Genomic DNA, 24219 nt, shown 5'->3' on the forward strand with positions numbered 1-24219 from the left:
CTACTGATGCGGGAAACCTGACCCACCACTTAGATCTATCCTCATGTCCCCAGTTATAGGGTTCTCACTACTTTCCTGGAAAAAAAAAAACTGCTGCACAGCTCAAATTTGGATGAGATATTCATACACAGTACAATGCGAGCACCAAATACGTCAGATGACTTCTCCTATGTCCTTAATTAAGAAAACTGCATCAGGCCAAGACTGAACCAGAGGTTTCAATCTGGTGGTTCTAGAGCCTCACAGAGTCCCAGAACAGACCCTTTAAAATATTTTGAGTTAACCTTTAAAAATCGAGTTTTCACATGGAAGTCTAGACATCTGACTTTTCCTGAAAAGGCAGACTATCTGCATGTGGCAGGAATGGCTGGAGCTGACAACCAGCTCTAGATGGACATGGCTCTCAGGTTGGTCATAGTCCCCAGATGGACACTACACTCATCCTTGTCGCCTGCCTGGCCCTTGAAGGCATTTAAGTTCACAACCTCCACTTCATTGTGCTCCTCTTGGTAATTGGTCAATTGTTAAATAAATCACCATTTCTCCTAAGAGTCCTCATGGGGCTTGTTCCTTGGCCTGGGGATTTGAAGGAAGTGTCCTGGGTCTCCAGAAGGATTTTCATCACTAAGGAAAGGAAGATTTCCAAATCACTGCTCAGAAACTTGAGGCAAATGTTTTATCTCTCAGAGTTATCCTTCTTGCCCTCCCCTCACTGATAGAGGTTGAAGAACTTCTGTATTCCTTTCCACCCAACACCCAGAACCCTCTTGGTGTTGGCAGTACAGGATTTAGACCACTCATGGGTTGGAAAATGTGTGCTAGCCCAGTTGGCACACGCTCAAACATTTTTGATGTCATCCCCTCTGTTTTCTCAAAACCTTTTGGAGTCAGGAATTTTGACTTCATCTTCATGACACAGGATTTGCTATCGCATGGGATACCTCTATAAGCAAGAAAAAAAATGCTATTGATGCTATCTTTCCATTTTATTAGAACTTTCCGAGCATCTCTTTCTTCCGCATCTCATCAATGAGCTCTTGGATTCTTTGGTTTCTGGTCTTTTCATATGGGCTCGGTCGTCGAGGGATTAGGTTGGGTGGCTGGACTTCATCGTCCAGACCATGGATTTTGTAGGGCACATCTACAGCATTTGTCTCTGGATGATCCTCGGTGGCATTGGTGCTGGAGGCATTGAGTGGGACCCCCAGGGGGGCACCTGGCGAAGGCGGAACCTCCATGACTAGAGTGGGCACCGGGAGGGTGGCCATGAGCTCTTCAATGTCATTGTTCTTGCTAGGTGGTAGCTCTGTCCTGTCATCCATATTGCTGATGTTGTACAGGTTACAGGACTTGCAGCAGAGCTTGTTGTAGCCTGGGATAGAGCAGTAGCGAGACAAGACTTCCATCTTACAGAACATTGACTTGTCACCTTGGCAGCGGCCCTCTGAAAGAGAAAAGTGGGAGAAATAACCAAAAAACAAGATGGGGTGGGGGCTTGTTTCCTCACAGAGTGCAATTTGCTGAAGAAGGCATTTGGAAGAGCCCAGAGACAGCACAGAGGGAAGCAAGCTCACTCGGCAAGTCTGCACAGCGCAGTGTCAGAGCAGCCCCAGAGGGGGCTGGCATCAGTGCCACCATCACAAGCTGTGAGCAACGTCGTCCTTCTCCAAGCAGGCCCCAAATCTGGTTTTTGTTTTCTGTTTGTTTGTTTGTTTGTTTTTCAGTATCCCTCAAAGTTTGAGACAGAAACGAAACCTGTTCATTCTTAGGGAGTGATTCCAAGCTCACCTTAGAGAACAGAACTTCATCAGATCCTCACATTTGACCTCCCAATGGTAACCCCAATAAAACTCTGTGGCCAAGTTTGACTCTACAATAATCTATAAGCAAAGATTATAGCAAAATTATACCAAAAAGAACCATTTCCTAAAACCCAGTACAGCAAATACTTGAGGCTTAGCTGTGGCCTCACTATGCTCCACCATGGCTGGACCTTAATAGAAACACCAAGAGTTTAACATGCCCAATCCCAGGGCTCTGGTGTCTTAGAAGTGTTCCCTTTGGTTTCCCTGAGACAAAATGACATTTTGGAAATGGGAGAAATGGAAGCTGGATTTGTGTGCAAAGATACATTGAGAACATAAGCTATTACATAAAATTTATATTCCCATAGAACGGTGACCATACATTCTAAGTTTTCTGGAACAATCTTCATGTCTTTTAACTTAATTATATCAATAAATATAATCATCCAAATTCATATCTAAATTGTTTGATGTTATATATTTACAAGATTTTTCATCTAAAATCCGAAGTCATAAAGAAATCTATGTCAGTATATATGTCTGGATTTGGATTACATGGGACTGCCATTTCACAAATGTGTGTTCCTACTTCAGGAATCAATGTGGCAACATTGCATCTGATTAAAGATGGGGTAGCAGCTGTCGGGGAAAAAAACCAACATTTTAATAGACACCTGCTAGGAATCAGGTGTGGTACTAAGAATTTTACAGATATCAGCATCATTATCATAGCTACACTTACAGCTCTTATCACATATCAGACATTTTACTTGCATTAACTGTTCATACAACAACGTTATGAGGTGGGTAGTATCACTACTTCCATTTACAGATGAGGAAAACTGAGGCTCAGAGGCAGTAGGTAACTTGAGTATGTGAGGTGGAGCTGGGATTTAAACTGTGTCTTATTCCCAAGTCCCTGCTTAATTTGCAAGTATACTGGAAATTCCACCCTGTGAGGGGAGTTCTATTAACTCAATTTATAAATGAGAACATTGAGGATCACAAAAAATTGAGAACGCCCTCTAAACCACCTGGCTACTGGAGCTCAAGTTTGAATTCTGATCTGTGGGAGTCTTAATTTTGCAACACCCATGCTTCTCAGACATTAATTAATATGCACGTGAAACACTGGGGTCTTGCTAACACGCAGATTCTGATTCAGCAGGTTTGGGGTGAATTCTAACAAGCTCCTAATAAGCCAATGACCCTGGTCCCTGGCCACACTTGCAGAAACAAGGTGCTACACCAGCTCAGAGCCATTGCCTTCAGCACCCTTGGATGAGAAGGGTTATGTAAGGACATGGGGGTACTCAGGACAGTTCCCTGTGGTTAATGAGAGTATATGCCTCTCTCCCCAGACTTCACGCCTTAGTCCCCAATTCAAATATTCTGACTTGTGGTCAGGGTGTGGACTCAACAAAATATTATTACTACAAATTCACATTCATAAGTTTTTCTTCATCTCCAGAAACTGGTGACTTCTCCTGGTACCTAGCTAATCCCAGCATATAGCCCTATTCCTTCTGGTTTAATAGTATCTCTGGTCCAAGTTAGAAAGCATTTTTGGACAAGTGTACATAGAATGGATGAGTGTCAGCTGCCTACCTGGTGTGGGCACAGGCAAGGGCTTAACTCCCTGACTGGGCCCTGGGTCCAACCAGTCTGGAAGGAGGGCACTGTGCTGTGCTTGGAGCAGCCCCGTTGTCCACTATGGGGACTGGCCCTGGCTGGCAAGTTCACAAGGGACGCTAGTCAGGCCATCTGGCCACTCCTGGACACCATCTTTCTTCCCTCAAGCAAACTCTTTGATGACCTCTGGAAACACCACAGGCAAGTTTTGGCAAGACATAGAAAGTATAGATTAGACCTTTATGTAAGGATGTGACAGGCTCATCAGGAAGACAGAGGAGAGGCAGCTCCCCGGAGAGAGAGAGAGAAGGAGAGGGAAGTGGAGGGGAGTGGAAGGGAAGGGATGCATGGAAAGAAAGGTAGGGGTGAGGGCCACAGGTAGCTGGCTACAGGGAGGAGGGAGGAGTGTCATGCTTGCTGGGGATGGAAGTCCTAGACAATTGTTATTAGCCCTCTCTGACCCCAGCCACAATCTCCCACTGGATCCTTTTGTTCCCAAAGATTCTGCATGCATATTCCCTCTGCTGCAGAGAAAGCCCCAACAGAAGGGGCAGGAGTTGGATGCAACCTGTTAGTTCACTTCCTCTGGCTCCAAACATGAGGCCCCAGCCTAGCAGAGGCACCATAGCCACCAATGGCTGCTCCCTGCCCAGCAGGCCTTGCCCCCTTTGACTTCCCAACAGACGTTTTGATTTCCTGGAGACCATACAGGGCCTCAAATCCATCTCTTCTCTCAATCTATTTTCCTAGAGAATCAGCTGTCAGGGTGGCCCTTGGCCTACCTGAGCAGCCCATGGCAGCCCTGGATACAGCCCTGACCTGTGTCCTAGCCAAGCTCAGGTTGTCCACCTCCCTGTGTGCTGGGCCTAGGGTCAGCTTCGTTACCTTTCCGACTCACCCATTTTCTTCTCATTCACAAAGGAAGAGAACCAAGCCTTCAGCAATGGCTCATAACTGAAGTAGATAATTTTGAAGACTTCACTGAACCTTCTTCTCTCCTCAACTTCTGCAAACCCCAAATGGGCCCAAGGCCTGACTTCTTGCAGTGACCATGGGCTCCTAAGGAAAGCTTGGAAACATACTTTGGAATGCATTAGCTCTAGCCATGGGCAAGAATCTTGGCCAGGGACCCTCAACATTTTCTGTGCCACACACTGCTGCTCAGAACTGCTTTTGGATGCACAAAATAAAATACAGAGGATTACAGTGGAAAGAAATTGTACTGTATCATGTACTTCAGATTAAGAGCCCCCAAGGGCCCTTCTATTGACTCCACTCTGGGCTCACAAAATACCTCCCCAACCTCAGCTCCATCGGACCTCACAGCCCTGCCTCAGTAAAAAGCCTCATGAGTGAACTAAGTTCCCAAGAGAAGGCATGGTTTAGTCAAGCCACATATTTCCGAGGTGTCAGGGCCAGTCCTACCACTGGAGCCTCTCCCCTTGGGGCTGTTCTCACTGCCCTGATATGCGGTTCCTATTCCCACCCCTGTGATGTGACCCCAGAAGTCAGATGGCAGGAACCAGACCTCTATACCAGGCCCACACAGGCCAACCCTCCAGAAGGTAGTAATAGCTGCTTCAGGACAGAGTGGGGGTGAGGGCATTTTTTAGCCTTGGACAGAACCTGAATCCTCTTTCCAGGGCCTCGGCCATGTTTTAGGAGCTGGAAAAGACAGTGACAGCCAGGGGTCACCCACTCACACATCTGCCATAAGAGGGAGGATGGAGAGTGTAGCAACCCAGCCAGGGAAGGCAGGCAGGCTAGTGCTGACCCTCCTCTGGGTTTTCAAGAGATGCAGGACAATTACCTTTGACATGAAGTGCTTTGAATGTAAGTGATGATAATGCAATTAAAAAAAAATTTAAACACTGTGAAGGCCAACCAAACACAGTCCCCAGGGATACTCAGCAACCTGCCAGTTTTCAACCTCCTGCTGCACGCTCCTCACCAGCCCAGGCTGGCTTCTGTTCTCAGAGGTGTGTCTGAGCAGTAAGGAGAAGTCCTAACCTGAAGTTCCCAACCAGCAATCCCATGGGAGTTGCCTGATGAGCCAAACCAGGCACACGTTCTACCCACCACCCTGCTGTCTCCAGGATCCCCAACAATCTCTCCTTGTGAAGTTTCAAGGGTGAGATTCCAGCCCTAGTATTTCATGATCTCTTTGCAGTGCTTGACACCAATGCTCCCCTCTCGAAATTTCTTTCACGCCTTCAGACCATCTCCCTCTTGTTCTCCTTTCTTCCTTCAGGCCATTCTTCTTGGCCTCTCTTGTCTCCTTCTCACCCACTGCTCTCTTGATGCTGATGTTCCCTCAACAGCAAAGCCTCCTAGAACCACCATGTCATCCCTATGTGGCTTCCCGACACCCACACACTGAGGTTCCATGCAGACATCTTCACCCAGAGCTCCTATCCATGCTCCAGGCCCATCTACCCAACCACCATCTCCACCCGGATGTCCCACAAGACAACGCCAACATGTCCACACTGACCATCCCTATTTCCCTTGAATCTGTTTCTTCTCCTGGGTCTCTACCTTGCTGAATGGTAGCACCATTCCTAGAAGTCAAAGCTAGAAACTTAAAAGTAATTCCAACGCCTCCTCCCCTCCTCCTCCCTCTTCATCCCTTCTCTCCAATCTGTCAGCAACCCCTGTGTAGCTGTTAAATTCTCATTCTGTAGCTTCCCAAGTTCTCATTCTAATTCTGATTCTGCCACTTGCTCAAGTGTAAACTACAACAAGTTACTTCAGTGTATTGATGTACACACTGGGGAAAACTGTAGTACATATCACTCCAGGTTATTCTGAGGATTAAATGAAGCAACCAAAAACAGATACACAGAGACTGGCACCAACCAGCTGCCACTGAGTTGATTTTAACTCATGGCAAACCCCATGTGTGTCAGAGTAGAACTGTGCTCCACAGGGTTTTCAATGGCTGATTTTTCCAGAAGTAGGTCTGCTGAGCCTTTCTTCCAAGGCACCACAGGGTGGACTCCAATCTCCAACCTTTCAGTTAGAGGCTGAGCACATTAATCATTTGTACCACCCAGGGATTCCAATGACACAGACAGAGCATTAAATAGACTTGAGCTAGTGCTGTTGTGTCCAGCCTTTATTCACCTTGCCTAGTTCTGGCCTCATTTTCTCTCCACTGGGATGTTCTAATGACCTTCTAACTGGCCTTGCTGCCTCTTTGTTCCCATCCTGACCTAAACTCCTCAAACGATTTTGTTACTGCAAACCACCTAAAGGGAAATTAAAAATCACCTAAACTTGGCTGGGCTCACCTCTACTTGCCTCAACTTACCTGACCAGCCTCATGTCATGCCACTGCTTCCATCTACCCCATGGCTCTGCTACATGGAGTTTCTGACCATTTCCCATACATACTGTTGTCTTCATAACTTCGATATCTTTGCATAGGGGAAGTCTTCTACCCAGCATGCAAGAAACTGGCTGTCCTGCATTTAGGTTGCATGGAGAGCCCTGGCCACCACTCTCTTTCTTTCTTTCTGCATTACTACCCTCTCTGCCTGGCCGCTACTCCAGCCTGTAATTCCACTAACAGGTTGGTGACACCCTAATTTAGACCGTCAACCCCAAACTCCCTGGAGCTTCATACTCATTTATACAACTGCCTACTAGCTGTGCACACTCCCTTCCCACAGCCCCTCCATGGGTCTCAAAGGTGCCTGAGACTCAGTACCTCCAACCCAAGCTCATGGCCTCTGCTGGCTCCATCTGTCTTGGTGAATGGCCTACCATCCTTTTAGGCACACAAACCAGACAACTGGACATTCCCTGACAATTCCCTCTACCTTATCTCCATATCCAATCATTTTCAAGTCCTTAAAGACTTCCTCCTCTGCAGTCAAATATGTCTATGTTCCTCCATCTCTCCCACCTCCACCCTGGCCAAGCTACCTTGGCTCTCATCTACACTGTGGTAAGAGCTTCCTCTCTGGCCTGCCGGTATTCACTTTCCCTCTCTCAGCTAGCTACCTTGCTCCAATAGAATGCCATTTTTTAACTGAAGATGTGACCATATCATGTTCTGGCTTGAAGCCCCTGCATTGCCCCTAGTTGCTTTCAGAGTGAAGGCTTGTCCCTATCACCTCTTTAACCTCACTCAGTCTTGGATCCCCCCCCACCCCCGCTCTGTACTGTGCTGTCTATAGCCACAGGGCCTTTTCACATACTGCACTTCACCTCTTCCCCTAGCTGCCCTCCTTTCATCCTTTAGGCTCAGCTGAAACACATCTTCCTCAGGGAAGCACCCCTGACCTCCTTTAGGTTGGCGAGTGGTCTCAAGATGCCCTGGGTCTCCCTTCCTAGCACTTCATCCTGGTTGGCAAGTTTACATTTAATTGTCAGATGAGGCAACTCATGCCTGATTTTTCATTATCTTGAAAGCTACAAAGGGCAGAGCCCGGGGCTGTTTTTGCAACTCTTCTGTCTCCAGAGCCTATCCCAGCGAATAATGAATATTCTTTCATATTCACGTATAAATATAAAGAGATAAATGTGAATGATTGAGGAAGTCCAAAATGGGGAAGGGATGGACTTTAAAATCGTAAAGCTAGAGGTCAGACAGCACACACAGGCAGAGACTACCAGAGGTAGCCCCCCGACTTTGGCTCTGAGCTTCTGAGCGGTCAAAATAAGGAGGAAACACTCCTGAAGGCAGAATTCATAATGCAGAGAAGATGAAAGAAATCAGTTGTCAGGAAAGGTTGGGTCTTGCTAACACTGAGATGCAGAAGCATCTCAGTATTACGCTGGCCTTGGTCTGGGGTAATCCTAATCATCAAAGCAGGAGATTCTGAGATGATGTGGCTTTCAGAGTTTTACAATAAGCAGAACACTTTCTGCAGAAAAAACTAACACAGATGCCTAACATAGAGATGGGGGACATCAGAGCTGTCCTCTTCGAAGTTGAGGGGCACAGAGCCCTCTGTCCCACCACCCCCTACACCTACCCCTTGCCCAGCAGCCACTGAGGCTGAGTACCTTGGAAACTACCCATCACAGCCCTCAGGAAAGACTGCAGCAGCTTTTCTTCTCAGCAGGGGGCTTCTGATAAGAACTAGGTGGCATTGTCCTCTCCATAGCTTTGAACTGGGGCATGAGAGGCACAGGCCAGTGAGAAGGGAAGGAGCCAGGGCCTCACTGCGGTGGGAATATCACACTCCTGCCACACAGTTACACCCTCTCCTGTCACCTGTGGTTCTTCCTTCACATAAAAACAAGATTGGTGTTATTCATCTGTGTGTTCATTTCCCACGTTTGCCACTCCCACCAGGTTAGCAAACTACACCCTTCAGGCCCAATCTGTCCACCGCCTGATTTTGTAAATGAAATTTTATTGGCGTACACTCATACCCATTTGTTATTGTCTAGGGTTGTTTTCCTGCAACAAAGGCTTTGACAGAGTCTGCATGACTCTCAAATCCTGTAATATGGAAGGCATTTGCTGATCCCTGGTCAAGCACATGGCTTTGTCCCCAGTGCCTGGATCAGAGCTTGGCACTGACCAAGTGTTTACAATTGCCCATTTCTCACGCTCTGCTTTGTCTTGACCAAACTGTAGTCAGGCTTCTCTCCTCCCTACAGGCTCCTGAACTCCACTTGCTCCTAAGTCTAGGCAAGTATTTAAAAAGGTGGAAAATGCTCCTTTAATCCCTTCTGGGATTGGGCTGATGACAATGCTTGACTCTAAAACAACTGACCTTTGCCACCACCTGCCCCTGTACAACTTAGATGAGACTCACAAATATTCCTGGTTTGCCTATGACAAGGCTAGACACAGATGCTTCAAATTCCTATTCCTTGCCTAATAAATGAGTAACTAAGGTGCGTGTCCCCATTGATCAATCAGAGACAAAATGCTTGTTAACCAAACTATAGTGAAGTTTCTCTCCTTCTCCCAAGTCCCTGAGCTTTGGCCTGCTCTCAGCCTGAGCCAACATATAACCAGTAACTAGTTGCCATAGAGTTATCCTGACTCATGATGACCCCATGTGCATCAGAGTAGAACTGTGCTCCATACAGTTTTCAATGGCTGATTTTTCAGAAGTAGATCACCAAGCCTTTCTTTGGGCACCTCTGGGTGGACTCGAACCTCCAACCTTTCTGTTAGCAGCTGAGGGCATTAACTGTTTGCACCATGCAGGGACACCAAGCCAAAATACAGCCCACCTTAAGGGTCTGCCCTGGACAATAGGCTGGCCGCAGTGTAAGTTATCCCAGTTCCCCACACCTGGGTTTTTTCTAGCCTTGTTTAATTGTCTCTGTAACAAAAAAAACCTTTCCCCCTTACTCTTGAGATGCTTACTGATCATATGGTTAGACTGTTCTCTTCTCCTTATTGCAATAGGTCCCTCTCCTTCTTTAAGTCTCAATTTGTTTCTTATTTGACAGCACAAAGAATGTGTCCAGTGAAAAAGGAGCCCTAGGTCTTTCCTGCCAGAGGCAGGCAGGGTGCAGCCCCAGAGAGCTGGGCTCCCTTCCATGGGAGCTACCCTCAACCTCATTATATATTAGGCTTCTGTGTCCAATTACCTTTGAACAGTGGGCTTTCTTGCTTTAAGTTGTTAAAGATTAAAATAAGTCAATGAATGAATAAATAATTGAGAAAGCCACTGTTCAAGAGCTTGGCTATGCTAATATCAGCCTAGAAAACATTCCAAAATATTCATTATCAGCCACTCACTTTGATCATAAAGGAATATTACAAGTACACCAATGGTCTGTATATTTTTAAGTAATAGCAGTATCAGAAAGCTCGCCAAGATGAGTGAGATGCAAATTATACCACCAAAGGGCTGAATAATGGGGCCTGAGTCACTCAACATCAAAGGTTATCTACCAAAGATAAAAATTTCCACTTTGTAACACTTGATCTTCAGCCATTTCCAGCAGCAATTAACTACAAAGACCTATTGTCTTCCAGTGAATGACAATAAAACGTTGAGAAGAAATTTTCATAAATTCAAGTCATTTGTGGGCCACTCTCAAGATCTTGGCTATATTTGAATACCACTTATGTTATTTGCTTGGGAATCCCTTGGTGGTACAAATGGTTAATGTGCTTGGCTGCTAACCAAAAGGTTGGAAATTTGAGTCCACCCAGAGGTACCTCGGAAGATAGGCCTGGTGATCTACTTCTGAAAAATCAGCCATTGACAACCCTATGGAGTACAGTTCTACTCTAACACACATAGGGTAACCATGAGTCAGAAATGAATTGATGGCAGCTAGTTTTTTTAACTGGAGTATTATTTGCTTAGTAGTTTTCTTTAAATTAACTCCTATTTTAGCTTAAAAATTATTTTAAAAGAAGATTTTTATATTACTGTCATTCATGGAAAACTAATGAGGTAATTAAAGGTAACCTTAAAAATGAATGTAAAGTTTCAAGTCATTTTATTTAAGTCAACTTTTAAATTGCATTTTAGTTCATCAAATTCTAGGTAGATACTCTTGCCTGCCAAGTGCTGCATTTGAGAGAAATGAGCAAGTGTTGAGAGATGCCAAAGCTGGCACTAAGTAGGGCTTTCCCCTCCAAGTCATCATAAAGGATGAGAAGCATTAGGAAGGGGTGACTCAGTAATACTTAAAGCCATGCAGACCTTACAGACCTTACAATCAGGGGACCACTTTGGAAAATGTTGAGATGGAGAATCCTTCCTTCTCTTTTCTTAATAAAGGGATGGTGGCCCATGAACTCATTTCACCCTCCTAAACGTCATGCAACACGGTAACAAAGTGGATGGCAATCAAACTTAACACCACCTCCTTTGTATAGCCCTCCATGGCACCTTGGATGTCCCCTGGGCTGTAACATTCCCTGGATGTAAGGTCCCCTAGGCTGTAACGTCCCCTGGCTATAATGTCCCCTGGGCTGTAAGGACCCCTGGGCTGTAAGATCCCCTGGCTATAAAGTTCTCTGGCTGTAAGGTCTCCTGGGCTATAATGTCCCCTGGGCTGTGAGGTCCCCTGGCTGTAATTTCCCCTGGGCAGTAAGGTCCCCTGGCCTGTAATATCCTGGGGTGGTGATAGTCTGTCTCCAGCTCCAGCCTGGGAGTACCTTTAGAGGGTACTCACTACACATACATCCCGGAAGGCATGCTGAGTGGAATGAAGTACTGCCAGACACATGTTCTTTGTCGGCTCCTTGTCCCTCTGAAGCTGTGATTTCTTTTAAGCTCCAGGGGGCTAGGCAGGTTGTGCTCAGCCAAGGTTACTGTGACCCCAGAGGCTGGCCCTAAGCAATGGCCCAGGCCCCAAGCCATCTCCATGGCTCTGGTCACTATGTGTCGTACTTTCTCATGGTCTCCCTTGCTTTCTTACTCTTCCCCTGCACGGCACCCCTTCTCAGTGCTACAGAAAAAGGAGAAGAGAGGGTCCCACAGGCAGGACCCACACAAGCCCCAGGTCGGGAGGGCCTTGTTGGACACGGGCCACTCTCTGCTCATAGTCAACGAGGTAAGTGGACACACAGGCCCTGTGGCTTCAGACAGCAGACCCCAGGGACATGGCAGGCCTGACTGAACACATATGCACAAATGCGGCAGGCCGGGTTCCAGGGTCCACTGCTGCCTTGTCCTGCTCTTGACCCAGACTCTCCTAGGGCTGGTGCAGCCCTCACCTGGGACAGGGGGACACCTCTTTCTCCCTGAACAGGTAGCTCAAGGCTCAGAACAGTGCCAGGGCAATGGCCTGATAGTGGCTCAGGGCACAGTGGCCTGGAGCAACACTGTCTCCACTGGAGCTGACCCCAGAGCCAGGAGAAACCCCTCCTGGGCTTTTTTCCTGGCTGTAAGGCACCCACCTACGAGGAGAGAACCTCGAGGAGAATTAATCTCAAAAAGTGCCCACTTAGCACTAATGACTCAAAACCCCAAATCGCGGTGCAACGTCTTCACAGGTTGCTGGTATATTCTGAAAAATGTACAAACTGTGGTACCTTCATACAATGGAATATCATTCAGTGATAAAAAGAAATGAGCTATCAAGCTACAAAAAGACAGGGAGGAACCTTAAAGGCATATTGCTAAGTGGAAAAGCCAGTCTGAAAAAGCTGCCTACTGTATGATTTCAACTATATGACATTCTGGAAAGGCAAAACTATAGCGACACTAAAAAGATCAGTGGTTGCCAGGGACTCGGGGGGAAGGAGAACGGATGAACAGGTGGAGCACAGGGCATTTTGAGGGCAGTGAAACTATTCTGAATGCTACTGTAATGGTGGACACACGGCATTATGCATGTCAAAACCCATAGTACTATATAACCCGAGAAGCGAACCCTAATGTAAATGCCAGACTTAGTTAATAACAAGGTACTGATATTGTTTCATCAGTTGTAACAAATGGATCAAAGGAATGCAGGATGTTAACAAAAGGAAAAGCAGTGTGCCAGGGCATATATGGGAACTTTTGTGCTTTATGCACAATTTTTTTGTAAACCTAACCTAAAACTGCTCTAAGAAATAAAGTCTATTTTTTAAAAATGCCTCGAGGGTGGTGGGGAATATGCTTTAGTTGGGGAGGGGCTCTAAAGATCTACTTGGGGGGAGGGAGTGGGGCAATAAAGTTATTTGAATCAGAAACTCAGTTGTTAGTGCTCCAGACTTAACAGCTGATGGCTCTGCAGCATGGTGAGCCATGAGGTGAAGAGAACCAGCCATTATCTTGCCAGACCCAAACACCCAGTTTTACTGAAATTTTATTGAGTTTATTTGTGGGATGCATGACAGGAAGTCTTTCAACCATTAGAAAAAAAAAAAGTCATTTTCACAGTCACTTTGGCACACACGAACATTGTCTCATTAAAAAAAAAAGCAACAACAATGGAACCTATATAATACTCATCAAGTACATACAAAACACTAACAAAATATCCCTGAAAAACCAAAGTGCATATAGACAGCACAATGCCCAGGACCAGACTGCACCTTCTCCGGAGTCGTGCAAGTCCCTCCCATGGCCTGGTCCACGTTGGAAGTTAACAGTCACGAGGATTAGTATGCAGTTACACACCAAGTATTTACATAACAGTAATTAGTGCCATGGGGTGGGGGGGTGACGAGGCTGGCACAGCACTAGGCCCAGCAGGGATGCCATATATACTGATGGGAGGCAGCTGGGGGGGGGGTTGGGGGGGGCTGACGGAATGACAGGTCGGAAGTGCTACATTGGTTACAGCTAAGGGTCCAGGTGCGTCACCCTCCTGGTTTAAGGCAGCGCCATTGGAGCCTCGGGAGCTCCACACAACAGTCAGCGCCGACCGGCCCTGGGGTGCCCAGAGCTTTCTGGAGATGAGCTTAAGTCTCCGCCCAGCCGGCTCAGCAGAAGGAGCAAGGCCATATGGCCTTGGCAACTTTGTCCTAAAAGGTGGATGAACGGGACCATTCCCCAGATCTTTGCTGCCTCCCTCCAACCCGGATCATGTACTGCTCACTCCAAGCTCCCCCTCTTGACTCTGGAGCGAACAGTCAATCCTGTTACCTTTCAACTTTAAGGCATTTTCTACATAATTTTTCTAAGCAAAAAAGCAATAAAAATTGAGGTAATTCTGTAGTTGTTCACACTGGTAGGTGAGCCACATCCACATGAGACAAGCTCTCGCTCTCCCGTTCTCGCAACCCTAGGGATGGGGTCAATGTGCGCAGGACGAAGAAAGGCCATTGGGGCTAATGGACAGACAGTGGAAGTGGCGGCGTGTTTCCGATTCCCACTGGAGGCACATGTCCCCCTGCCTCCTCCGTTTGACCTGAACCCCTGAGAGGACAGGGAACCGGGACCAGAGGGCTGTGTAAGTGGATGCAAAGGCCAGACAGAAGCAGGCCACAGTTTCACGAGTCAAAAGGAAACAGCATTGAGTCAGCAGCAGCGGCGGCGGCGGCGGCGGCGGCGGCGGCGGCGGCGGCAGAGACAGCGCAGGGAAGCCCCGGACACACCGCCAGAAACTCGGGGTGGGGTCACCTGGCACTTCAACGCACAACTGCACACCCCGAGACCCCCTTTGGCCTCGCCTTGACCGGTCGCCGCCGTTTGAAAGGGAAGAGGGGCGCTTCCCGTTTACTTCCGAACTGCAGCTTCAGCCTGGAGAGACATGGTGCCACAAGGCGGTCACCATTGCAAAGGGGTCACGTTTGCACGCGGGCCTCGGGCACCTCCAGCACCACAACGGATCTTTGCCCCTTTAGAAGCCATTGCCGCCCAGGTCCCAGCCCCCACAAGAGGCTGGTGTCCCTAGGCCCCACCTCTGTGAGGAGCCAGCCCTGCCGCCAGGCACAAGCTCCGAAGGAGATAGCCGAGCACTGAGGCCCTGGAGGAAACAGATTCACCCGAGAAAGAACTCAGGAAAAGTCAGGGGAGTTTTCCATAGAAAGAGAGGAGAGTAGCCCAAGGCAAGCTCCACAGGGTGCAGGGCATGCACAGGAGGAAGGCAGAGGCAGAGTTATAAACGGGCCGGTTACTTGACGAGGTCTTGGCAATGGGCACGTCGGGATCGGGGCGGGACAACCACTGAACCACGTAGTTTTTCTTGGAAGGGTCAGAGATGTTTCCTGGAAGGAAGAGAACAGGGCTGCAGCCGCTGGGGCACAAGGCTGGGCCTCCCCAACCTGCTGAGCTGCCCAACAGCTCCTGGAGCCCTGGAAGGGGCCCCAGGAGAGACCCCACCCAGCTCCTCAGAGTGGCATCCAGGCCCTTCCTCAGAGCCATCTCCTGCCTCCCCCTACCCCCACACACACCCTGGGGTTCAGCTACGTAAGTCTCTCACTGCCCCCACAGCCTCCCTCTACCTCTCCTGTTCCCCACCCTCTTAGCCTCCTGACCCCAGCTCTAAGCAAAACTCTGACTGCCTCATGTCAGGGACACAGGTGCAGAGCAGCATGGTGGGGACTTGTGAGGCCCCTGGAACCAAGCAGGCCAGCATGAATCCTGGATCTACTCTCTCAGCTGTGGGGCAGGGACCTGATCCCACCCCCACCCCCACCTTCTTTCACTGTGGATGGCAATGGTGGTGGGAGCTACATCCTGAGGTGCCGCAGGGACCAAAGGAGGTGAGGCACTACTTGGTAGGTGTCTGCACTCAGACAGGGTCTGGCTATCCTACTCACACAGGCAACCCCCTCCTCAGCTGAGTCCCACTGTGCTGGCACTTTCAGTCGATCCTGTCTCTGGACCGACAGCAGGTGTCAGGAGGGCAAGACTAGGCTGAGTCAGCACCATCTCCACTGCCTTCACTGGCCCTGAGACTGTGCACAGAAATGTCCACTCCTTCCATTTCCAGCCAGGAAAATGTTCTGGCCTCCATCCCGAAAGGTCCCAGCCCCAGCCTTGGCCCTGGGGCTTCCTGGCCTCTCCTTCAAGTTTGTGGACGCCCAGTCTGTCCAGTTGAGCAGAAGAGCTGCATGTGCCTGAACCAACCCCTAGCCTCTCCTTGCCCTGGGTCTGTTGCGTGCCTGGGACCCGGGGCAACAGAGTGCTTACGGGGACAAGAGCCAAGTCTGCAGATCCGAGCCGTCTCTGGTCGCTCCTCCTGGCAGACGCCAAAGCTGTCGTCTGAGGTCCGGCAGAGGACTGGCCGCTCCTGGGTGCCGTTGCCACAGGTCACTGAACACTGCAGGTGGGCAGAGTCAGCCAATTAGGGGTTACCCCCCTGTGAGGCCCTTGGCCTCGAAGAACTGGACAAAGCCTTATGGAGGTGGTGATGGGCAGCTGGTGGGAGGCCTGCCCTGCTTCATCTCAACCCTGGGCAGCTAGCTGACTTTGTCTCTTGGGCTCCTAAGAGCGAACACCCAGGCCCCCTCTCTGAGTTATCGTGAGGTTAGAGACCAAATACAAGGTGCTCAGCACAGGGCCTGGCACTTCTAAGCTCTCTGGCAGGAGGAGGCCTGAGGCCCAGGAAAACCTGCTGTGCAGTGTGGCCACCAGGAGAGCACTGACCAATCTCAGGATGACTTGGCAGAGACCTCCGTCTGGACACAATGCCATCACTGCCCCGGCACTCCCTCTGCCTCACCACACTATAGAGGGCCAAAGCAGCTGCCTAGGCCTGCCCAAGGATAATCCTCAAGTTGTTGCCATGTGTGCAGGAAAGGGTTAACTCAGCAGGCCCTGGGTTGCTCAAACCCTGCACATTCCCAAGAAAGATCTGTTTGCAGAACTGGCCCTTGGCTGGCACCTGGGAACTGAGTTCTTGAAATATTCTGTGTGAGATGTGTTTTTGCATCCTTTAGGCTTTGAGCCACGCTGGACCAGTTTGTCCAGATAGTTTATGCTAACAATGTGATTGATGGTGAACACCTCCTGGTATACCTGCAGGTGATCACCTGTGGAAACTCCAAGGTTCTGGAGCTGAGGTCAGTCATGCAGGTGCTCTATGCTTATATGACTGACCCCTAATAAAACCCTGGATGCCCAGGCTTGAGTGAGCTTCCCTGGTTGGCAACACTTGGCATGTGTTGCTATCCATCACTGCTGGAGGAATTAAGGATGCCCCTTGTGACTCCACTGGGAGGGGGCACTTGGAAGCTTGCACTTGGTTTCCTCTGAACTTTGCCCCCTGTGCATTTTCCCTTTACTATATCTACTCTCTATCCTTTTTCTGTAATAAACTGTAACTGTGAGTGTAACAGGAATCCCCAGGTGGTGCAAGCAGTTAATGTACTCAGCTGGCTAACCAAAATGTTGGAGGTTGGAGTCCACTCAGAGGCACCTCAGAAGAAAGGTCTAGTGATTTACTTTTGAAAAACCAACCATTAAAATCCCTATAGAGCACATTTATCTGACACACATGGGGTCACCATGAGTCAGAACCGACTTGACGGCAACTGGTGAGTATAACAACTTTTGAGTCCTGTGAGTCCTTCTAGTGAATTATGAGCCAGAGGGTGGTCTTAGGGACCCCCAACACACTAGGCCTGTCAGCTGGATGTCATATTAATGTCAACTCTGACCTTGACCTGGCTTTGGCTGTTGCTCAGCCTCTGGCCCTGTAACTGGCCCTCCAGACCCTCAATCCATCCTCACTATTCTGTCCAGCCTGAGTCTAGGTCCTCCCTTGCTCATCTCTCCACTTGCAAGTTGGACTGGCCTTTTGGACTACACCTCCAGCCTCTGAGATGGAGAACCCAAGACTCCCCTAGCACACCACGGCCCTGAGCATCCCATCGTGCCTTGAAGCCCAGGCTGCCCTCAGTTTCCTGGGGTGTACACAGGAGTCTCTGCCCTATGGAGTGAACACAGTGTCTGCTGGGACTGAGGCCACATTTCACCAGGGTTCTCGAAAGAGCACTGACCACCCTCTGGTGCTCTGAGCAAGGGGATTTGGCCAAGGGCAGCAGCTACAGCCAGGCCCTCATGCCAAAGTGAATGTACTGGCCACCTTAGTCTGAGCCAAGCTCTTACGGGGGTCAGGGGTCAGGGGCCTGCTTACCTGGGACCAGGGCCCAGCCCGCCAGCGGCCAGGGCAGAGCTCGCGGTTGCAGGCCCGGCGGCCCTCGGGCCGTGCGTCGTTGCAATGCTTGGTGTGCACGGAGCGGTTGGTATTGTCGTGCAGTGGCTGGATGCAGCGCACAGAGCGGGTCTGCATGCCTGTCCGCCCGCAGCTCTGGCTACACGGCTCCCACTCGCCTGCCACCCACCTGCCAGGGCAGAGCAGCATGGTCAGCCCCCTGTGGCCCCCAGGGGCCAGCCTGGCTGTGCTCCAGAGCCACGAGAGAAGGCAGCCTCCTCCCCAGAAGATGCACCGTTCCTAGTTCTCAGAAGGTGCTGAGTAGACTGCACCCCTGAACAGAGGGGAGACTACAGCTCAGTTGTCCCAGGTCCTGTGGGTGATGAATCCCTGTGTGTCCACCTGGGAGACGTAGTGGGGCAGGTGGCCAAGGAGTTTCCAGGCCTGAAGATCAGGTCAGCCCTGCCCTCTGGGTTCACCTTCTGCTGATGTCACAGACCCTCCTGGAGAGAGTGTGGATGCCCTCAGCTCCCCAGCCCCCAGAGCCCCACCTGCCTATTTATCAACCATCTTCCCCTCTCAGCCCTGGAAAGGAACCTAGACTCAGAAATGCAGCCCTGCCTGCTAAGCCCCAGGCTGCAGGTCCAGCCACAGCCACCTCCTGAGCTGCTTAGGAAATGCTCGGCACGGGACGGTGAGCAAGTCCTTCCTGTGCCCTCTGAGCCTCAGGTCTCCCTCTGAGCACTGCCATCTGTTGTCATTTCTAAGATGCACATCCCAGCTTGGCGGTTGGCAGGGCTGAGCTAGGACACTCCTTACAACCTCTTCAACTCCATAAAGTATGGTGAGGCAGAAAGAGTCCCTCAAATTCCCCGGAGCTGCTCAGGGGTGCTAGACACTGCATCTCCTTCCACAGGAGCCCCCAGGGGCCCTGTCCCTCCCCTCTAATGGGACCTCGGCAGATGAGGTAGGCCCAGCACTCACACAGGCTGGGAGCACTCCTGTGGGTTGCAGGCACGGCGGATGGCTTTGGGCTTTGCCACGGCATCGCAGAAGCCACGGTGCACCATCTTGTGGTCCAGCCTCCGGCGGCAGCCGTATTTGGTGAACTGTGACCCTGAAGACAGAGAGCATGGGAGCTCAACTGAGCAGCAGGCACCTGAACTGAGCATGGAGGGGCTGGTCCCCTGCACCCCAGGCACCTGAACTGGGTGTGGAGCGGCTGGTCCTCCCCTCCCCAGGCCTGCTTTCCTTATAGCCCTGAGGGTGATGGGAGGGCCAGTTGAGCATCCTGCCTGAGGCTGAGAGCGTGAGTGCAAGCGAGGAGGGGGCTACCTTCTTCCCCTTCGCTGGTTTCCTGGCCAGGGCAGGAGGCTCCATTTCCCCTCCTATCTCTTAGTTATTTATTGCACCTTAAGTTAATATGTATACAGGACCTGAGTGGGCCAGGAGCTGGATGAACACTGAGGGGCAAGGCCAACACAGCGCCTTCTCCCATGGTGTACAGCAGTGGTTCTCCACCAAGGGTGGTTTAACCCCCAAAGGACATTGGACTACACCTGGGACATTTTTAGTTGTCAACAGTAGTAGTTGTACTACTGGCATCTAGTAGGTACAGGACACAGAAGCTGTTAAACATCCTATGGTGCATAGGACAGCCCCCATAACAAAGAGTTATCCAGCCCCAAATGTTGACAGTGGAGGAAGCTTGTGCTAGTGGGTCAGGTAGACTATAACCAGCAGGCTGGCCTCATCTGGGGAGTCTAGAGGGCCCCAGGATGGGAAGGAAGAGTGGCACTGAGTTAGTGGAAATGCGGCGAAAGGACTAATGGGGTGAGGACACAGCCCTGCAAAGGCCCTGTGGGGTGTGCCTGGTGCATCCAGGAAAGGAACCTAGGGTCATGTGGTCAGTCTGGGGAGTGATGGGTAGGGCATCTGATGGAGCCTGAGAGGTAAGCAAGTCACCAGGGCCTGAGGCCACAAAGAGAATTACAGTGATTTTTTTTTTTTTTTTTTTTTAATTCCCAGTACAGAGGGAGCCAGTGAAAACTGACACCAGGAAGGGATAGGGTCTACTTTGCTCCTTTAAAAGACCACTCAGGGGGAGGAAGGGGACACACAGGGCCAGCGGGGTTTTTTTTTTTTTTTTTTTTTTCAATAATCCTGGCAACAGAGGATGGTGCCAGGCCAGGGTGACAGCCAGGAAGATGAGAAGAGCCGATGGGTCTAAGAGATGTATAGAAGGAGAGGTCACAGGATGTGCTGGTGGACTAAAAGTGGGATTCGGAGAGGGCTGGGGCTGGAGGTACATGGGAAGGGAACACCAGAAGAGGAGCCTCCATTGCCTGGGCGGGGAATGGAACCCCTTGGTGAACTCCTCTGTGCCCCCTAGATATGGCAGCCAGAGTGGCATGCAAGGGAGGTTGCCTTGCCCACTGTCCCTGCTTCCCCACACTGAGCTGTCTCCTCCTGCCTTTCACTTGTCCACCCCCAGGAGCAGGGGTCACACTGATCAGAACTTCCTATCCATCTGTATGTCCCACCTAGCCATGAACTCGTTGAGGTCCAGGGCAGGTAGGACCCCTCTGTGCCAGCCCTGCCCCAAGAACGCTGGGGAAGTCTTTCTGAATGAGCAGAGGGAGGGACCCCTCCAGTGTTGGCCCCTCCTCCTGTTCCCACCACTGTCTGAGGCTCACAGGGCCTCTGTCTCCCCAGAGTTGGAATTGCCCATCAAGTCCCCTCACGCTGATCTCTGCCAAGCAGCCCCTTCCCACACACTGTGCAGGCCCCACCATACTGCAGCCCTCAGTGCCCCCATGCCCCTCTTGCTACCTGTGGCATGATGCCCTGAGCACTCACCCCTCCTACCCATCCACTACCCCTCCCAGGCCAGGCAGGGCCTTGTCCACACAGGCCAGGGTGTCTTCTCACGTCTTGCACAGGCTCAGACTCACCAGCCTTGGCCACAGTCAGTGGGGCCATCCGTCTGCTCAGGAAGCTCCTTGACATCCAGCCCCCTGGCTCCCCAGGACCCCACCAGGCTGCTTGCTTCCCTGTCACAGCATCACACCACAGCAGCCCTGCTCCGTGCTCCTGCTCATGAGGGCTCACCCCAGGGTGCACCCCCACCTCCTTCTGGTCACCCTCAGGCCCCCCAACCAAGAGATCCCAATGCTAGGAGCCCTCACCTCCACCACAAGGCTTGGAGCAGGGGGACCACTTCTTCAGAGCCCACTCATAGTCCATGGAGTCTTCTTCCAGGACATTGTTGTCATCGACGTTGAGCGAGTCCTCATGGATCATGTATTTGTAGGTCAGTGAGATCCGGCTGTCTCCCTGTGGGATGACCTGAGCCCACCCCGAGATGGCATGAATGTTGGCCCACCTCCACCCTGCTTTGGTGGCTAGTTTAGAGCCATTCAGAAAGCTCAGCCCGAGGTCCTCCTCCCAGTTGAACTGGTGATGTCTCCCACAACATGTCTCCACTTTCCTAAGATTCCTAATGACTGCTATTGGTGAAAGATAAGCCAGCCTGCCAACTGTCTGCTTGTAGGCAAAAGGGGGTTCCACTGGCTGCCTTCTTGTCTCCCTCTCTAGCTCATTTTCTGCCCCGAGGCACAGACACCCTCTGGGCCACCTTGACAGGAGCCCGAAGTTATGTTCAGTGTGGCTTGCACACTCACAGAGGGACTCCCATCGCCCAACTGACACAGGTAGGTCACCAAAGACATTTCAGAGGGCAGAAAGGTCATTGCAGATGAGGTGAGTAGAGTGGCCCAGTGTACGGGAAGCACACCTGGCCCGAAGCCACACCTGCTCCACAGGTGCCTGCTCATGCATGGAGATTGGAGGTCTGCGTGTGATGAAATCCAGTCACAGTGGCTCAACCTAGGGGGTGGGGGTGCTAAAGGGGACTTTAGCCTTATCTGTAGTGTTTTAATTTTTTTTTTACAAATAAACTTTTTTTTGTTTTTACAAATAAAAAGTGATTAGAAGATCCAGCCCCCTCCCGATTCCCCATAACCAAGAGTGTTACCACAACCCCATAAACATCATCTCTTAGACTCAGAGGTCTGGGGTCCAGTCCTGCCTGAGGATGAAACCTAGTGTGATCTGGGCTAGTTGTCTCCCTTCCTGAGCCCTACCTGTCCCTTCCCCAGTGTTGCAGGGTTTAAATGTGATAGCAGACATGAATGAGGGTGATAAATGATAGCTGTGGATGTCATTCAGATGGGGAGACCAAAGCCCTTGGAGGGCAGAGTTTGCCCAAGGTCACTGGGGGTCTATGGCAGAGCCCAGAGCTCTGACTTATGGCCCCATATCCATTCCTTGCTCTGACATGGAGCTGGAGACCTCAGTCCAGAGGGCAGGCCAGAGGGGTCGCTCAGAGCATGGCCTATAGGGTGTAGGGAGGCTCAGGGTCCCTCAGAGCTTCTCCCCCTCCTTGCCCCGGTGGCCACTTTCACCCCTGCCTGAGCAGGCCTGTGCCTCTGGAGGTGGAAGACAGGCATAAGTAGGGGCTCACCATGACGGTGATGGTGCCGTGGAGGGGGCCCATGGTCTGCAGTGTCTCCCGGCCGTCCTCATTGCGGTACTCCCACTCCACACCCATGGCAATGAAGGACTTGGAGTTAGGATCCACATCGTTCTCTTCATTTAAAATGAACTTGCCTGTCTCCAGGTTCTTGACGGCTGAGAATGGCAAAAGGAGCCCACCCCTCATGGTCAACCAAGGACAGGATTCAGGCTCTCGGCAGGAAGCCTGCCAGGGTATGTTGGTTTGGGCTGGTGGGGAGACTTCTTAGTCTTAAAGACTTCTAAGACCTAACCTTTGTGCCACTATAGCCCAGAGGATTCGCAGCAGAGGCCCTCACCTCTCCCAGCTTCACTTTCCCAGGGACCTGACCACGCCACTGACAGCTCAAATCATTTCTGGAGCCCTGCCACACCCTCTGCTACTCAACTGGACCTAGATCTTCCTGCATTTGTGCCTTTTTGGGCAGCCAGTACCCTTCAAGTGCCTGCCCCCACTGGACACTGGAAGCCCAGCTCAGCAGATGTCCAGGCCTATGCAAGAGTGCTCATGGGCGTTAGAGACTGCTGCCCTTCCTGTGACCAGCCATCCTGGGCAGCCTGGCAGGGAGGCATCTCCAAGAGGTGCAGGGCATGTGTTGGGCACCAGGGCATAGAGCCCTGGGAAACTCACATGCAGGTGGGGGGCTTCCTGCCATGGGAGTGAGGATAGTCCCGCTGAAAAAGCTGGGTCTCCCCATCCCTTCAGTAGTTGTAGCCCTGCCGAGGTTCCACTCATAACTCATGCTAGAGAGGCCTGGCCAGATCGGGAGGAGCCATGCAGCCACTGGATGTCCAGAAGAATGTCTCAAAACCAAGAACTTGGCTGATCAGGAAGCCCCGCGTTCCTGCAGCATGGAATATAGCCCCATGGTGGGATTCGAGGTGATTCTCAGGGGCCCAGACCCAGCACGGAAATCAAGGGTCACAGAGTGAGAAAGCCATTCCCTTCACGTGTCTCCTGTGATCCTCTGTCCCCATCATGAAGAAAGTCTCAGTCTGGTGCAAACCAAATCAAACCAAACCAAACCAAACCCATTGCTGCCGAGTTGATTCCGACTCATAGCAACCTTACAGGGCAGAGTAGAACCCCATAGGGTTTCCAAGGAGCGGCTAGTGGATTTGAACTGCTGACCTTTTGGTTAGCAGCCATTGCTCTTAACCAGTGCGCCACCGGGGCTCCAGTTTGATGCCAGTGGGCCTTTAACTCTCTCTAATACTTGCTCCCTTTTTAGCAGAACGCACAGGCCTCAGACTTGGAGCCTTGAGTCAGAAACAGTGTTTGGGAAGCAGTGTCTTTTTCTCAGGAATTAACTTTTACGTTTACCTTCTATTTAAGGTAAGTGGTGCTGGTTTTGCCCCTAGGGGAGTGGATTAAAATTTCTGCTTAAAATAAGTAAGAAAGAAAACTGAGTATGAGAAAGGGGCTGTGTATTTGTCAAGCACTGAAGGAAGTGTTGGAACAGGGTATTTGGGAGCCCCTGACCCAGTCCCAGCCTCCAGCACTGGTGATGATGGCGGGGATGGGGGGGGGGGCAGACTGGAGGGAGGGACTTGTCCAGGGTCCCCCAGTGGTCTTCACATCACTCTGACTTCAGCCTCATGCCCACCTAGGAGGTAGAGCCAGGACACCTTCAGGGCGAGAGGGATGCAGATGGGTGAGGCCACTGAGAAGGGTCCCAGGGCAGCCTGGGCAAGCACAGGCCTGGGGACAGTGCTGCCCAGTGGGAAGGGA

At 50.8% G+C, this 24219-nt stretch overlaps 1 protein-coding gene across 1 annotated transcript in view; it reads right to left on the bottom strand.

The window, feature by feature from the left end:
- Nucleotides 1-351: 351 nt before the first annotated feature.
- Nucleotides 352-24219, bottom strand: part of ADAMTS2 (ADAM metallopeptidase with thrombospondin type 1 motif 2) — a 298006-nt gene continuing 274138 nt past the window's right edge. The window contains exons 16-22 of the mRNA XM_004387150.1: nt 22438-22604; nt 21101-21260; nt 18897-19029; nt 17895-18102; nt 15947-16076; nt 14929-15018; nt 352-1444 (exon numbers count right to left, since the gene is read on the bottom strand). Coding sequence (XP_004387207.1) covers nt 990-1444; nt 14929-15018; nt 15947-16076; nt 17895-18102; nt 18897-19029; nt 21101-21260; nt 22438-22604 — 1343 coding nt within the window. The 3' untranslated portion in view covers nt 352-989. The remainder of the gene's footprint in view (nt 1445-14928; nt 15019-15946; nt 16077-17894; nt 18103-18896; nt 19030-21100; nt 21261-22437; nt 22605-24219) is intronic.

Source organism: Trichechus manatus, unplaced genomic scaffold (genome assembly GCF_000243295.1).
Source record: "Trichechus manatus latirostris isolate Lorelei unplaced genomic scaffold, TriManLat1.0 scaffold00181, whole genome shotgun sequence".
Lineage (NCBI taxonomy): Eukaryota > Metazoa > Chordata > Mammalia > Sirenia > Trichechidae > Trichechus > Trichechus manatus.